Source organism: Orbicella faveolata, unplaced genomic scaffold, assembly GCF_042242905.1.
Source record: "Orbicella faveolata isolate gen_17 unplaced genomic scaffold, um_ofav_v1 contig_13, whole genome shotgun sequence".
Classification (NCBI taxonomy): domain Eukaryota; kingdom Metazoa; phylum Cnidaria; class Anthozoa; order Scleractinia; family Merulinidae; genus Orbicella; species Orbicella faveolata.
The window spans coordinates 28,994,727-29,009,168 of record NW_028301540.1 but is presented as its reverse complement, the minus strand read 5'-3'; the positions used below and the strand labels follow the sequence as shown (position 1 = coordinate 29,009,168).

The 14,442-nt window shown below is 38.6% G+C and overlaps 1 protein-coding gene across 2 annotated transcripts; it reads right to left on the bottom strand.

Annotated features, from left to right (window-relative positions):
• Positions 1-457: 457 nt before the first annotated feature.
• Positions 458-10,633, bottom strand: LOC149115900 (uncharacterized). 2 transcript variants are annotated; one of them, XM_089286004.1, is made up of 6 exons: positions 10,165-10,633; positions 8,027-8,056; positions 5,624-6,256; positions 4,620-4,939; positions 3,188-3,326; positions 458-634 (listed from the first exon to the last, which is right to left on the bottom strand). In XM_089286004.1, exons 1-5 carry the CDS (start codon positions 10,217-10,219, stop codon positions 3,189-3,191), a joined length of 1,176 nt encoding a protein of 391 aa, XP_089142130.1. In that variant the 5' UTR covers positions 10,220-10,633; the 3' UTR covers positions 458-634; position 3,188. The 2 variants fall into 2 exon arrangements, with proteins under 2 accessions (XP_089142130.1, XP_089142129.1); XM_089286003.1 differs by lacking the exon at positions 458-634 and adding an exon at positions 1,160-1,333 and having other exon boundaries at positions 10,165-10,632.
• Between the last annotated feature and the right edge of the window lie 3,809 nt (positions 10,634-14,442).

Sequence of the window (14,442 nt, the reverse complement as noted above, 5' to 3'; positions counted from 1 at the left end):
TCCCCCATCAACTTGTGGCACCACGATACTAAAATACCTTTTTGAGGCGGTGACAATCACTTTTCCCGTAAAGAAACGTGTGTTTTTAACGGAATACATAATACAGTGTGAAGTTCACTGACTGTGTAGTTTTGCACTGGGTTTGAGACGATGAATGAATCGGTAAACGCGCGCATCGCCGGATGTAAATTGACGACTTCCGCTCGAATAATATTTTTCTTTTCCTTAATTCATGAGCCATATAATAAACAACTTAATAACCTCGACCGTTCGGTCGTTACGAGAAAATCTCAAACCTCGGCCTACCGTATTGACCGAGCGATAGCGAGGTCAATACGGCAAGGCCTCAGTTTGAGATTTTCCCGTAACGACCTCACTCTTGGTTATTAAGTAGTTAGTACTAAACCATGCAAAGTAGCAATCATACTGCCCGAAACAAATACAACGCAAAACAGGCTGAGTCAACAACTGGAAATTTTATTCTACTGTCCAGTGATTTCTGCTTAATAAGTATCTGTCAATGAACTTCAACTGATTTGATAAAGGGCTTGATAAGTTTGAGGCTTCAGTGTTTGTTAAATAAGTCCCAGCACCATTCAACTCCTGAAGTGACCTTTTCTATCACATGTGCCATCTGTGTTATGGAGACAAGTAAACAAGTGCATCGATTAACTTGTATGGTGGAATATTTTTACCAACTCCCAGGGCAGTCCATTTAGGACTTTTCACTGTTAAAAGAAGGCGCAACGGAAAAGCTTTTTTAATTAGTCAAGGTAATCGTAGCAATGCAAGTGCCATTAAGGATTTACAATCCGATCCGTAGAAACCATGTGCTTTATATTCCTAGCCCCTTAAATAGATGTATTTTACGGACCGAATACGGCCGTAAATTGCATTTACGATTCGTACAAACCATACGGATTGACAAATCGTTTGACCCCTTCGTTCAGATAACACGTGATTTGTATTCAAGTCCCCCTAATGAGATGCACTTTTCCGATCGTATACGGACTGAAAACTGTTTTTTACGATCTGTCAAACTGTATGGATCGTAAAGTTGTAGTTTCGAACTGTATCAGTTTGTGCATATTGGACATAACTGAAACCATCTAACGTCGCAATCGCGCGGCCCAAAACAAATAACGCAAAACAGGCTGAGTTCAGAATTGTAAATTTAATTTTATTAGTTAGTGATCTCTGTTAAACGAGAGTCTATCGACATCCTTCAGTTTGGTAATGGACATGATTAGCTTAAAGCTGTTATCAATGTTTGCCGCTAAATAAGTCCCAACACCATCCAACTTCTAAACTGACGTTGTCAATCGCTTGCCATCTGAGTTATGGAGACATGGACAAAAAAAAATAATAAAATAATAATAATGATAATAAATAAGTGGATCGATTCAATTATAATTAGAATTTTTGACTTAAATAGTTTTCTTCCTAGTCCTACAGTAGACCAGTTTCATATGGTCTCAAAGGAGCTTTCAAAAAGAAACCGCGACGGAAAAGCTTTTTAGTTAGTATAAGTAATCGTATGAATACGATTAAAATGAAGGATTTACACTCATGAAGACCTTCTCAATTCTGAGTAGGCTCGATTGACAGCCGCTGTTCGTGAAAGGAGCCCGCGCTCATCCCCCGAAGTGCAATTTGAAAGAATTTTCAAATATCGCGGGTAGTGTAAATCTTTAATCCTTAATATTAAGATTACTGACTGAGAAAGTTACAAACGCGCCTGCATTACTTTGCACTGCATTGTAAATTAAAAGTTAACGATAAACTTGGCCGCTCTCAGCCAATCACAGGGGAGTAATTTTCTCAGCCATAAAATTGCACGAGTCTTTAGGCTAGTGCAATTTGAAAGAATTGCCGATGTCACCAGAAGGGTAAATTCTTAACTGCTCCAGCTTTCAAATGATTACTCATCAGTCATTGATTTTCAGTGTTTCTCCAAACTTGGTTTATCTGAGGTATGTGGTAAAATCTCGTGGCTCATAGCATGTTTCAGAGACTGGTATGCATTACAAAAGTATTTGTTTGGCTTCTATACTGTTTAGAATTTTTGCTAGACACGACCTGAAAGAGCCATGAGCGGGTAACATCGCGAAAACTATGACGTCAAACGGGAAACAGTTCACTGTTATCCGCGAAATGTTGACCGCTGTTACACGTCATTTGTCAATAAAGTGATTATTTGTTTTCCACCGGTTTGACTCATTTGTTTAGCTATATTACAAATCACTTAAGGTCATTCCCCAGTACTGCATTGCGCATCCTTACTGCGCATAATTTATGGCGTCATTAGCGCGCGCTCGTGCACGCACACATTGAAAACATGACGGATTTGCGTTGATATTGAGTTCTGTCAGTTGAAAAATGGCTATAGCTCACTAACGAGCTTGGACACCCCAAATTTTTTTCCAGTCATTTTAATCAACTAATCACTAGCTTTGCGTGAGAAAAGACTGATCTGATTTCTATGTTTGAAAATTGAATAAATAAGAAAAATAGCAGCTGTACTGTAGTCTTTTCTATTTTGCTGTTTGATAGCCGTGGCAAGCAATTTGGTTCCAATATTTTAACAAAGGTTCAGCTGTAGGTCAAAATCAAACTTAAAAAGTTTATTTGTGTCCGACACAAGTATTGACTGTAGTTTGAGGCGTGTTTTTATGAGTCTGGGCTCACAGAGTTTACAATAACTTGGAATGCGTTCTTGTAATAAGCATTAAATAACGCTAAAATGAGACATTTTGAATGCCTCACTGCTCCTTAACAAGCATGGGCACCCCCCTTTTTTACTTTATAATTTAAGTTCTCTTATGATAAATATTCATTGGACAAAGTTTGAACAAAAATCTATGTGGAGTCTTATTTCAGGGGAATTACCTTATTCCGTCGAGGGAAACATTGAGATTCGAGGGAAACAAAATTCACTGTTCCACAAGGGACCAGTCATTAAATGTTAACCGTAACCCTAACGTTATGTCGGGTAAAAACATTCTCGTTTCGTCCCTGAACACTCTATGTGATTCAAAAGTCTGTAATTCGCCCTCAAAGGAGAGGCTTCCACACTCCTTTTTCAGACGACTTCCTACTTACTTAAAGTAAAGGTAACGTAAATTCTTCATTCCAAGTAGCTGGATGGGTATTTACCCTACCAACCGTTAGCCGTACAGTTGTTTACCTTAGCAACCATAGATCTCCATCCTCATGGAAATGTGATTTTTATAGGTCCAGGGATGAATCCTGATGTAGCGAGCTGATGTGGGCGAAGTCAGAACGTTGTATACAATCGTATCTCGGTCTGAATTTGCAGTAAAAATCTGAATACGAATTTAAAAGGACAGAAAGAAGTGTTAGTAGGAAGAAATTTTATTTAATTAGCATCTAATTAAAAAATCTGGGTAACAAAATTTGTACGAAACATTTTCCACTAAGCACTCGTTTACCAACCACCCTCCCATGCGGAAACGCCCTGAAATAATCCATATACTGAACGTAAAATAATAACGTTAACCAACATGGCTTGTTTTAGGTTCTCCAAAGACTAGACATTTAGTTGTTGACAACTATTTTTCATCGACAACTAAATCTTATCGACAACTAAAGAACGTAGTGTGTGGGATGAGTTGTGGACAATAGGCCTTTTCACGGTTAACTTTGCTCATTTGCATTACAATAAAATCTAGCGTGTATGTGAGGCAATTTCGGGCTATTTTGTAGTTTTAGCCCGAAATTGCCTCGCATCCACGGTGGATCACATTGTAATGCAAATGAGAAAAATTAACCGTGAAAAGGGCTATTAAACGCTTAAGTTTTAGTAGTCGACAACTGAGCAGTTTCCCTTTTCGAAACGGGAAACTGCTTTAATTGTCGACAACTATTATTTGTAGACAGCTACGTTTTAACCGTTTTTCGCGTGTGTGGGAATCACTGGTTTAGTTGTGGACAACTATCGAAACATAACAGACATTTGAGCATGCTTATCGTGTTTTGAGCATGCGTAGTGAACGTTGCTTCCCAAGCTCTAGTTGTCGACAACTAAGTGTTTACTCTGTGGAGGCCCTTAGTGATAACTGCAAGACCAGTTGAACGTGATACAATATGTCGGTTACAGCGACTTTCATCAAAATTGAGCATACTTCCAGTTGACAATTGTTATCTGCAAAAGCCCTCGTTTAACATATAAACTTTGATTTGATGAAAACCTCAGGTCTGATAAAAAATATATTTACCAGGCCGTTTCTTCTCACTCAAATTTAAAAACCGGACAAACGAAAACTTCCTCCGGTTGAACTACCGAAAAATATTCCAGAGTTTTCGAACAAAATGCTCGATAAATGTGAAATAAACATCATTCTCCATAACCAAAAGGCAAAAGAGAAGGGCATTTACCTCTATCGATCTTCATGGATGTTTTTTGTTTGTTTGTTTGTTTGTTTATTGTTTGTTTCCCTTTGTTTTGTATGTGGAACAAGCTACAAGCGTCAGGAAGGTCTCAATTAAGATTGTAAAGGAAATCATGGCAAGAAAAACCAAAGAAAGGACTAAAAACTCAACAACGTAAGCCTTAATCAGTAGGTGTGTAGCAAGCTGGTGTAAGAAAGTTCACATACCTTGTCGGCGCCTTGTTCTTGATAATACTGGAACGACGAGCCATCGTTGCTGTATTCTACCTTGTAACTGGTCACCCATTGATTATATGCGTTCCTTCCTTGTGTTGCCAGATATGTCACTTTTTTGCTGCTGCCCAGATCCGCTTGGAGCCACTGATTCTGATTATTGTGTCGTGACGACCAGCCTCCCTGCTTTCCACCCCCTGCTTGAAAGTTCAGTCGCCCTTGTATGGCCGCATGGTTCGCATCCCATTGGGACGAAGCAGAAATCTGAGCATCAGAGATCGCGCGGCTTTCCATTCCAAGGGGAGCCTGACATGCTTTGCAAAAGAAAAGGGAGCAAAACAGAGAGTTCCAATATCAACGAGCTATCGTCTGAACAGTTCGATACCTGGTATGACTTTAACCCTATCCAGACCATGAAACCATGAAACTTGGAGGAATTGAAGGATTTATATGACTATCAAAGACGGTTCAAACCTAACTAACCAAACAACCAACCAATCAACCTCGTTCCCAAGGTCTCTCATCTTACGGCCCCCCCTAGAGCGGTAAGGGGGCGGTAAGATGAGAGAGCCTGGGAGCGAGGTTTCCAACCAACTGCCTACCTGTATGCCTGCCCTCTGCCCGCCTGCTTACCTAACTTCCTACTAAGCTACCCACTTACTGCCTGCCTGCCTGCCTGCCTACCTCTCTAACTTCCTACTAAGCTACCCACTTACTGCCTGCCTGCCTGCCTGCCTACCTGCTCTCCTGCCTGCCAGCCTACATGGTAGAAAAAAAAAAACAACAACAAAGTTATGTTAGTCCGTCAGGTTTGCCGACCTTTTGCCCCCTTTCATTGGCAGTAGCCTTGGTCTTTGCTTTTTTTCCCAACATTTACATTGATTTTTTACAAGTACTACTTAAGTAATCTAAAATTAATAGCATAGAGAAGCTATAGCTGGCTGGATGACTATCTCAAAAATTGACTGGAACTACTTATTAAACAACAGCATTTTTACCGTCTACTTGGGTCCTGTCTTTTATGACTTGTATTTGCTCCTGGGTCAAGGCAACATTGTACACCTGCATTTGGGCGATCCTTCCTTTAAAGTACCTGCCATCGCCAATCTTCACTCCCATTCTCACGCTGTCCTGCGTGGCTAGTTGAAGATTCGCACCAATGTTTACCGTTTCTACCACTATTCCATCCACCCACAATTTTGCATCGCCATTAGCTTGATCATAGGATGCCCCCACAAATTTCCATCCATCCTCTGGTTTTAGGTGAGTGCTAAGCAAGCCATGGGTAAACGAGTAGTCTCGTTTGGTGAAACGAGCGAAAAGTTGACCACTCCCCACCCACAAATGCACTCCCCAACTTCCACTGTTCCTATAGTTGAAAAGAGGGCCATCTTGACCACCTGGGTACAACCAGCAGAGCATCGTCATCGAGTTCGGCACGTCTAAGCCACCACCGTTCGGAAACTCAATGTAGCTGTTAACAGTTCCAGAAAATTCATAGGAGCCATCAGGTTTTCCATCTGGTCCCGGGGCTGTGATAACTCCACTGGCTAATCCCTCTCCGACCCGGTTGTTGATTTCCTTCGTACCGTGAGCGCCATCGAGAGGGTACAAAGCAACGGGATCTGGAACTTAATCAGGAGGGCAGAGGTAGATGGATTAATATTCAGCTAACGTGTTTACATCCTTGTTGCAACCTAATTCAGGTCATGTGATGATTCATTTGGGAGGTTACAATTGTTCTGTTTGTACATACTTCCATGCAATCAGTCGCACAGACTAATTACACAACTGAAACCTCCCAAATGAATCATTCCTTGGGCTGAATTGGTATCTCTCTTCCATTGACCAAAACTAGTCGATATTGCTTCTCATTGGAGGAATAGTACGATTAGTCTAAAAGAAATTAAAAACTGCTCCTACCATTGCTTCGAACATCACTCTTTAACGCACTCAAATTCGCAATTAGCAAATCAGAAGCGTGCCTCCGTCACTGTCACTGTCACTGTCACTGACCTGCTATAGCTATGATATCATGGTCCCATGACCAAATTTGCGTATGGTAATATAAAGTATTCATGAACATTAATCTTCACAATTTTGGTATGCTTCGATGGCACATCAGGCCTACCATCACCAAAGCAGTGAGGTTTGTGTCAAAACAAGGTCAACTCCAGCCTCGCTGCCATCCAAAGGCCAGGTCACTGAGCAGACAACTGTAAAAATGTCTATTCTGTTGTCTTGTAAAAAATCGCCTTATCACTTATATCAGTTTGCTCTTCATTAATCAGTTTACTTCATATCTTTATCCCAGCGCAGTTTGTGTCCAAGAGAGCAAATCGGTCATAATGTTAGGATTATTTTGACCAAACTGCAGCAAAATAGACCAATTTCGATATATTAAAATTCAGCCTGAAGCAATAAACCTCAGTACGAAGCTCCGGGGAACAACTACAGAGTTCGTGGGGTTTATTCCCCAGAGCCTCGTGCTGAGGTCTATCGTGTTAGGCTGAATTTTAATTTATCGAAATTGGTCTATTCACCATTTGGCTTGCGGCTGACTAATTCTTTTTTCGTCAAGATGAAGAGATAAGTAAGTCATATATATGAAACATCATTCATAATATAAAGACGAGTGTTTTACTGGAAAAAGCACCACTCGTAAAATTCATACGAAACTACACCCGGGGTTCAAGTGGCGTATTTTCGATATGCTCACCAGTAAAGATATTGATAACGTCATTTATAAATTACCGCTTTTTCACTGCTAATTGTAGTGAGCTTGCCTATATGATATTTTAATATTTAATTCAATTCGCAAAATTTTTATGTTGCTTTGATCTACGCAATATTCTACCTGCAAATCAAACCTATGAAACTACATCGCTATATCATAACCTCATTTTATTATATGTTCACAAAATTATCAAAGTTTTAGTTAAGCTTTAGTTTTAGTGTTAGTTTACAAAGCGTTTGCAACATTGTATGTATTTATGGTCATGCAAATAAAGCTAGTTGTTGTTGTTGTTGTTGTTGTTGTTGTCGTTGTTGTTGTTCAAGTTGTTGTCGATAACAACAAAATTGCACCTTGGCTTAAAGATATAAATTTCATTTTCTCCCGTTAAAAAGAATATATTGCTCACTCGCTGCGCTCGTTTGTAAAATATTTTATTCATATAACATCTTCTTTATATTTGAACTGCATGCAGCTGACATAATTTTTAAAATACATGAAGTTTGTCAAAGACCATGCTAGTTATGTACGAAGGTTACGCACTTGAAGCTATTTTAGAAAACAAAGCAAGCGTCGCAAAAAAACTGGCTTGAGCGGAATTTATACTTATGCTCTTAGGTGTCAGTGTGCCTGATAGTGGTTTTCTGTCGTCTTTCCTTTCACTTACCTGGCACCGAAATTTCTAGTTCACAGTCATCTGTTCGAGAATAAAAAAAGAAGAAACATAGAGAGTGAGTACAGTAACTATTACTCAAAGAAAATAAGTTAGGCGAGCCATACTGGTGTAAATACGCTTATGATGTCCTTAAATCTCCTTCCCTGACTGGGAAATGGGACCTTAAACAGCTATTTTAATCTGATATTTCATCCACAGATGAAATCTGAACCCTGCTCTTTCTTATAGTCAGTTTAGTTATTAACGTTTTTCGTGAATTTCTGCTGTAAGATTAGATATTTGGAAAAACTAACTGGATTTCCTTCAGTTACTTAACTAGGTCTTCAAACTGGCAAAGTATGGGCAAAATCGATTTTTCGACCGTGGCCACATTTTTAGAATTTTCTTTGATTTTTACGGACATTCACTCTTAAAACTCCTTCCCTGACTTGGAAATGGGACCTTAAACGCCTATTTTAATCTGATATTTCATTTACCAAAAAATCTGAACTAAAATCCTGCTCTTTTTAATATTGTTTAGTTGTTAACGAACTTAATCGATGATTTGGGACGTTACCTTTCCGAGGAGGTTGTTAAATTAGACTTAAATTGCATCACTTGTGGATCGAATAATTAGCAACATGGGCTGTGAAAAATATTGCATTTTGAAAGTAATTTTAACTTAATGAAATGCTTCATTTAACCAGCTTTCCAAATAATTGTTTGCTAAAAACTACAATAGGTCGTTTTAATTTCGTTGTTAGCGTTTGGATACGCCATAGTTTCATAAATTTTACATATATTATGAGCGTGAGATTACAAACACATGTCCGAGAAATTATCACTGCGGTGTTAACAATATTACTGAGTTGATACTAACATTTATTCATTCTGGCTTTTTAAGATTTTACCAGCTCGTGAAAAAAAATAGAAAAAAAAAAAAAAAAATAGCAAAAGATCATGAACACAAACGCAGCGCGATTTATTTGTTTTCGACGTGTTCATATATCTAGGAGCCTGGACAACAAATTCATGTTTCAAATGTTTCAAATATGAATTATGTTAAATAAGATTTAGAATTATAATAGTAATATTCCACGCCAGAGAAAGATTGATTTACAATGTAACTGATGGTTTGCAAAGTTACAGTTTCTTATTAAAGAGGTGCGTCCTCAAACTTGGTCACAACCTATACTGTCCACATAAGTTCATGTCACTTTTGTTTCCATTTTTTAAAATTATGTATTCATTTTTTTTTTTTAACTGAGGGCATTAATGTATACGGGACGTCAATTTCACAACGAACCCTGCATTCAAGAATCACAAAGACTCCCTTCGTTGCGTGTTTGTTTCCACGATACTGAAAGTAAAAAAAAGTTTCAATTTTCTTGTTTTTTTTTCATAATGGGTATCCCGTTGATTAAAATTCCCTTTTCTCTCGCTAAGGTGCGCAGCTTGCTCGGGCAAAAGTAACCACAAACCTAAACAAAAGTATTAGATAATTTGAAGTGTGGAGCCGAATCATATCACGGAAACATGAATTTAATGTGAAGTATATATGAAATAATTCCCATTTTAGGGTCCCCTAGAGAGGAAGACTATTTAAGTTTGCAAAATGATTTGCAGATTCTAACATTAATAAGGTCTTTGAGAGCAATAACAACTGAGGGAGAATTGATTTCTCATTTGCGACAAGAGACGTGACTGTTCGATCAAGATTCACTTGAAAAGTGAAAAGTGAATCTTGACGCACACGCCTTGGTTCAATTTCCAGAATACAGTGCCTTCAACTCCCTTTTTCCTTTTATATAAATGTTGCTCATACGAGAGGCGACCATATAACCAATTCGCAATTAGAGCGCTTTTCAATTGAGTGTCGAAAGTAATCAGGCAATTAGTTTGGTTTTACTTTTACCACGGTTTGCGATTAGCCGAGTAGTCTAATTGATAAGTTATTGGTTTTGTTTTGATTTTACGACACTCAATAGAAAAGCGCTCAACCAATCTTTACCAATTTGTAACCAGTACAGTTACGAAAATGGCTCCTGACAACTAATGTACAAAAAATATATAAGGGTTATTCTACAAACTTTGATGGATAAAAGGATGAAAAGTTCATCACTCGGTTTTAAAATGAGCGAAGTACTTACCCTGAGCATCCAAACCAACAGCTGTTAAAAGAAGGAAGAAAAATGCCACCCACATGACGAGTGTATAACAGCAGCGAACCTGAAGAAAGTTTCACTAGAGCGAGGAGTGTGGATTGAGTTTTAGAGGAGAAGTTATTTATTCCAGATTGTGATATAATTAACACTGCGATTATACACTCGATTTATGATTGATATATTCAGCTTTACAAATTTACACTAAACTATACTTTTTGTTTGCGTCACCTGTAAAGGTTGTATTGTACCGCAAATGGAAATGATTCAATGTTTCAATCTAAACGAAATCGATGTAAAGCTGAGCTGTCCGAAAGTCCATTTCATACTGTTTTAAAAACTGTTTTGCATTTAATCTTATTGTTTGACTTAGATTTAGACCAATATTTCTACACAGGCAAAAATCCAAAAAAATAAAAAAATAAAAAACAAAAAACAAATGCGGCGAACACAAGGGAAGAATCGCTATGCTGAACATAAACAAGGAGTAAAACACAGCAATTTCTGCCCGACGCAGCCATAAGTGAAAGTGGGACAAATATTTTACTGTTATTGTTGTGTTAGCTAGGCAAATTTTATCATGCTTAGGGAAAATCGGAGAACGATCACACGTTTTATGAATTCACAATATACAGAAATGTACAATAGCGGGGTGACTCGAGACAAAAGAAAATTATAATGAAGACAACAAACTACTAACGTAAGTAAAAATCAGCGCGACATTTTCCGTGTTGAAGGTAAAAATTACCGTTTTGAAAAATCTCATGAATTTGAAACCTAGTGAATTGACGTTGTGACATTGTTTGATCTCATTGAGGACCAAGTTTTTCGACTGTCTTTGATGTTAGAGCTATCTTTTCAGAAAATCAAACAGTGCTAATGGTAAGGAAAAGTAAATAATCATGGAATAAATGTTCAATTTTGATGATCCCGAACACGCAGGTGAGTCAACATTGCGACACGGAGCATTTTCCAAGATTTATGACAAAATAGGGCCACCAATGGCGCTTTGACGTAGGAAGATCGCCTTCTAGCCTCCCAGTGTATCACTACCAAAACAGAAAATTAAAAGAAAAAAAACAAAACAAAAACAAAAACAAAACAAAACCGGTAACCGAGTAATACAGAGACTAATGGCAATGTACTTTAACCAATAACTGTGTATACTTTAAAATGAAAATTGGTCGATTTTTCTAACTGCAAGGTGAACATTTTAATATTGGCCACGTTATGACCTAAACTGCTGTTAAATAGATCTCTATTCAATTTTCGTAACAAGAGACACGTTCTCCGAAACAGTCGAGAGAAATACTCACTTTTGGACTAACGTAAATAAAGTAAATAGAGTCTTAAAAAAGATCATCAAATCGTGGCAGACGTGACACTATTTTCTGGTCTTTTTCGTCCTTTTCGTGACCTCTGATATCTTTGATCTTCGCGGATCTTCATGGTACTATAGGTCCAAACAATTGTAATGCAAAGTACTGAAAATAGTTAAACTTTGCAACAGGACAATAAACTTCAGTGTTATATTTGTCCATTTTGTCGACCGATCATTTTTGGCAGTGCATCAGACCAAGAGAATATGACACAACATCTATCGTATAAAAGGTCCGAACGAATTTCGTTTAAAAGGGCTGAAACGATAACACACGTTAGAGTTTGGTGTCATTTTATACCGCTCGAGAAAGCAACGAGAGACTACACAAGAAAAACGTTTGTGTGCCACTTAATGAAGGTCGTCATAAGACCTAACTGAATTCAAAAGCCACGTTATATCCTTTACGGACATAAAAACGTTGCCGCTCAGGATTTGCAGGTGTAAAGCTTTGACACAAATGTTGCCTGTATATTAGAGCATGGCAAAGGTGGCGTAGACGTCTTCTCAATTCGTATACAAGATAGCTGTGAACAGGCTCCCGATTGTGTTATGGGGGAATAACAAAAATGTTTAACAAAACGAGCGGCTTGTCGTTGTACACCTTAGATCTGGATGTCACGAATTTCCTTTTAGGTATGCGAATCACATACCCTGCTATTCGATAACAAATTGTATAACCAAGGTCTGGATGTCATGAATTTCCTTTTGTTGGGTAGGTGAATCCCACACAGATGGTCTCTTACTAATGAATAACAAGAGTTTTTCTCAAATGTGTTCCAGGTTTCTTCTGATAAATCCGACAGTAAAGTAAATGAAGCAAAACTTTATTTGTAGCTAAAAACGCAACAATCACCGGTTGTTTTATTTTTTTGTTTGAAGAAATCTCGGCCAGGGAAATCACGTTGTTCTCCTGATCCTATCGTGTTCGAAAAGGTCCGTTTTGAAATGTTTTCCGTCCACGCGAAAACTCAAAGCCGGCGTTTTTAAATTCCTCCGATTTGAAGAGCGTTTTCGAAAAGCTCCGTTTTCGTGACGGATTACTCTGGACTGTAGGCCTACACGTAGAAATAAAGCTGTTTTTAAATTCCTCTGGCGTAGTGTGAACGGAGTCTGGAGTAAGCCACGACGTCAATAAGCACCACCAAACAAAAGGTTTTATGAGCAAAACAAAGGCTGTACAAGTGTGTTCAGTAAACCTTTGTACATTTCATAGCCGTCCTCTGCAAATGAACAACGCAAAATGACGGCGAATGCGAACGATGAGTCGAACTGCTAATTTTTCGTATTTCCATTTAGAATTGAACGCTGTGATTACATATTTAGCCTGAGCGAGGTCTTAGAGCCATAAGCATCCTGGATAAATTCAATTTTACAAGGGATTGTTATCGGCGTCGCCGTCGTCATCGTATCGTACGATCTCCATTTGCATTTCGGATGTTGGAAGGTCGATACAGTTGTTTAACGTGGGGTCTGTCATCCTAAGTGGCTGCTTTGTGCTTTGCTTTTGTTTTATCCAAGACCAGTCGAACGCAGTTGAGAGTATCGTGCAAAAACCGAAAAAAATGACATAAATTGCAGCTCTTTGCCAAGGTTCAAGCGATCAAGTTGTCGAGCGTTTCGATAGGAAGTTTTTCCCTCCTGCTGAGACAATCTCATTTACGTTACTTCGTCGATGCAATACCTTTTCATCTTCCCCATTACTACACGGCAATCGTTTGCATCTACTTCTTCAGCATAGCTTAAGGCTTTGAGTACTTAAAGGCCATCGTCATCAATAACGTCCTTGAACATGGCGAGTTGATTCTCAGGGCTCCAAACCAAGTAATTATTACAGTATTTCTCTTTCCATAGCTTCCAGTTCTCGAGGATCTCGCACTTAATAGACCTCAAATCTTAATGTCGCGGAAACAATGATATCTGGTGGAATAACACTGAAAATTGTGATGCTTTAGGGGGCGAGGCACCGGAAATTGTTTTCGCTCGTAGGCTTTTGTAAGCGGTAGACGTTGTCGACGAATTTGAACTACGCTTTCGCTGTAACGCGCAATATTAGATGGCAGAGAGAACCTTAAACGAACTTCATCAATAAAGGCTTAATCTGGCTACCGCAATTCAAGATACACAAGGTGAACGCGTATTTTGATAATATAACTGTATATATACAGCATAAATTACAAACCCGTTACAGAACATAAGCGTGCATATAAAGAATGTTTGGCAAATTAGCATTTTATAGTCTTAAATTAAGGTATGTCCGCCATTTTGAATAATTAAATCCTGCTGGTGTCAGAAACTCGTTTGTCCGGTTTGGCTATGACGTCAGTGCCTTCTCATTAGCTCACAACCAAGCCTTTTGTCCCTTCGCTTTATAAGTGCGACACCACCCGGATGGTTGGGCGGCCAGTTAACTCCACCGCAATATACACATCTCTCATAATCTCTCTTAAGACAATACCTGCCACATATACGATCAAGTATTCTTCTTCAACCACCTCCCTAAATATCTCCCCAATATCCCCTCACAGCCTACATCTCATTAATCCCCTACAGGTGCCTACACATCCTACATCTCCTTAATCCCTTACATATACCTGCACAGCCTACATCTAATTAATCCCCCACATAAACCTACACAGTTTACATCTCATTAATCCCCCACATATACCTACACAGCCCACATGTCATGAATCCCTCACATTTACCTTCATAGTTTGCATTTCATTAAATTGTTTCTAGAGTCATTACTCATTATATTACATTATGTAGAACCAAGTAGTCTTAAGATATCTTGGAACAAGTAAATTGACTATCGTTATTATTTTAGGGTCGAGAAAGTAAAATTGGCACTCTACTTACTTGTTTTTACGTGACGCGTGATTGGTGAA

Coding starts and splice junctions, on each gene's coding strand:
- LOC149115900 (XM_089286004.1), bottom strand. CDS start 10,219: ATGTGGGTGGCATTTTTCTTCCTTCTTTTAACAGCTGTTGGTTTGGAT. Junction 6,257..8,026: donor ACTAGAAATTTCGGTGCCAG/GTAAGTGAAAGG, acceptor CTCCTGATTAAG/TTCCAGATCCCGTTGCTTTG. Junction 4,940..5,623: donor AGACAGGACCCAAGTAGACG/GTAAAAATGCTG, acceptor TCTTTTGCAAAG/CATGTCAGGCTCCCCTTGGA.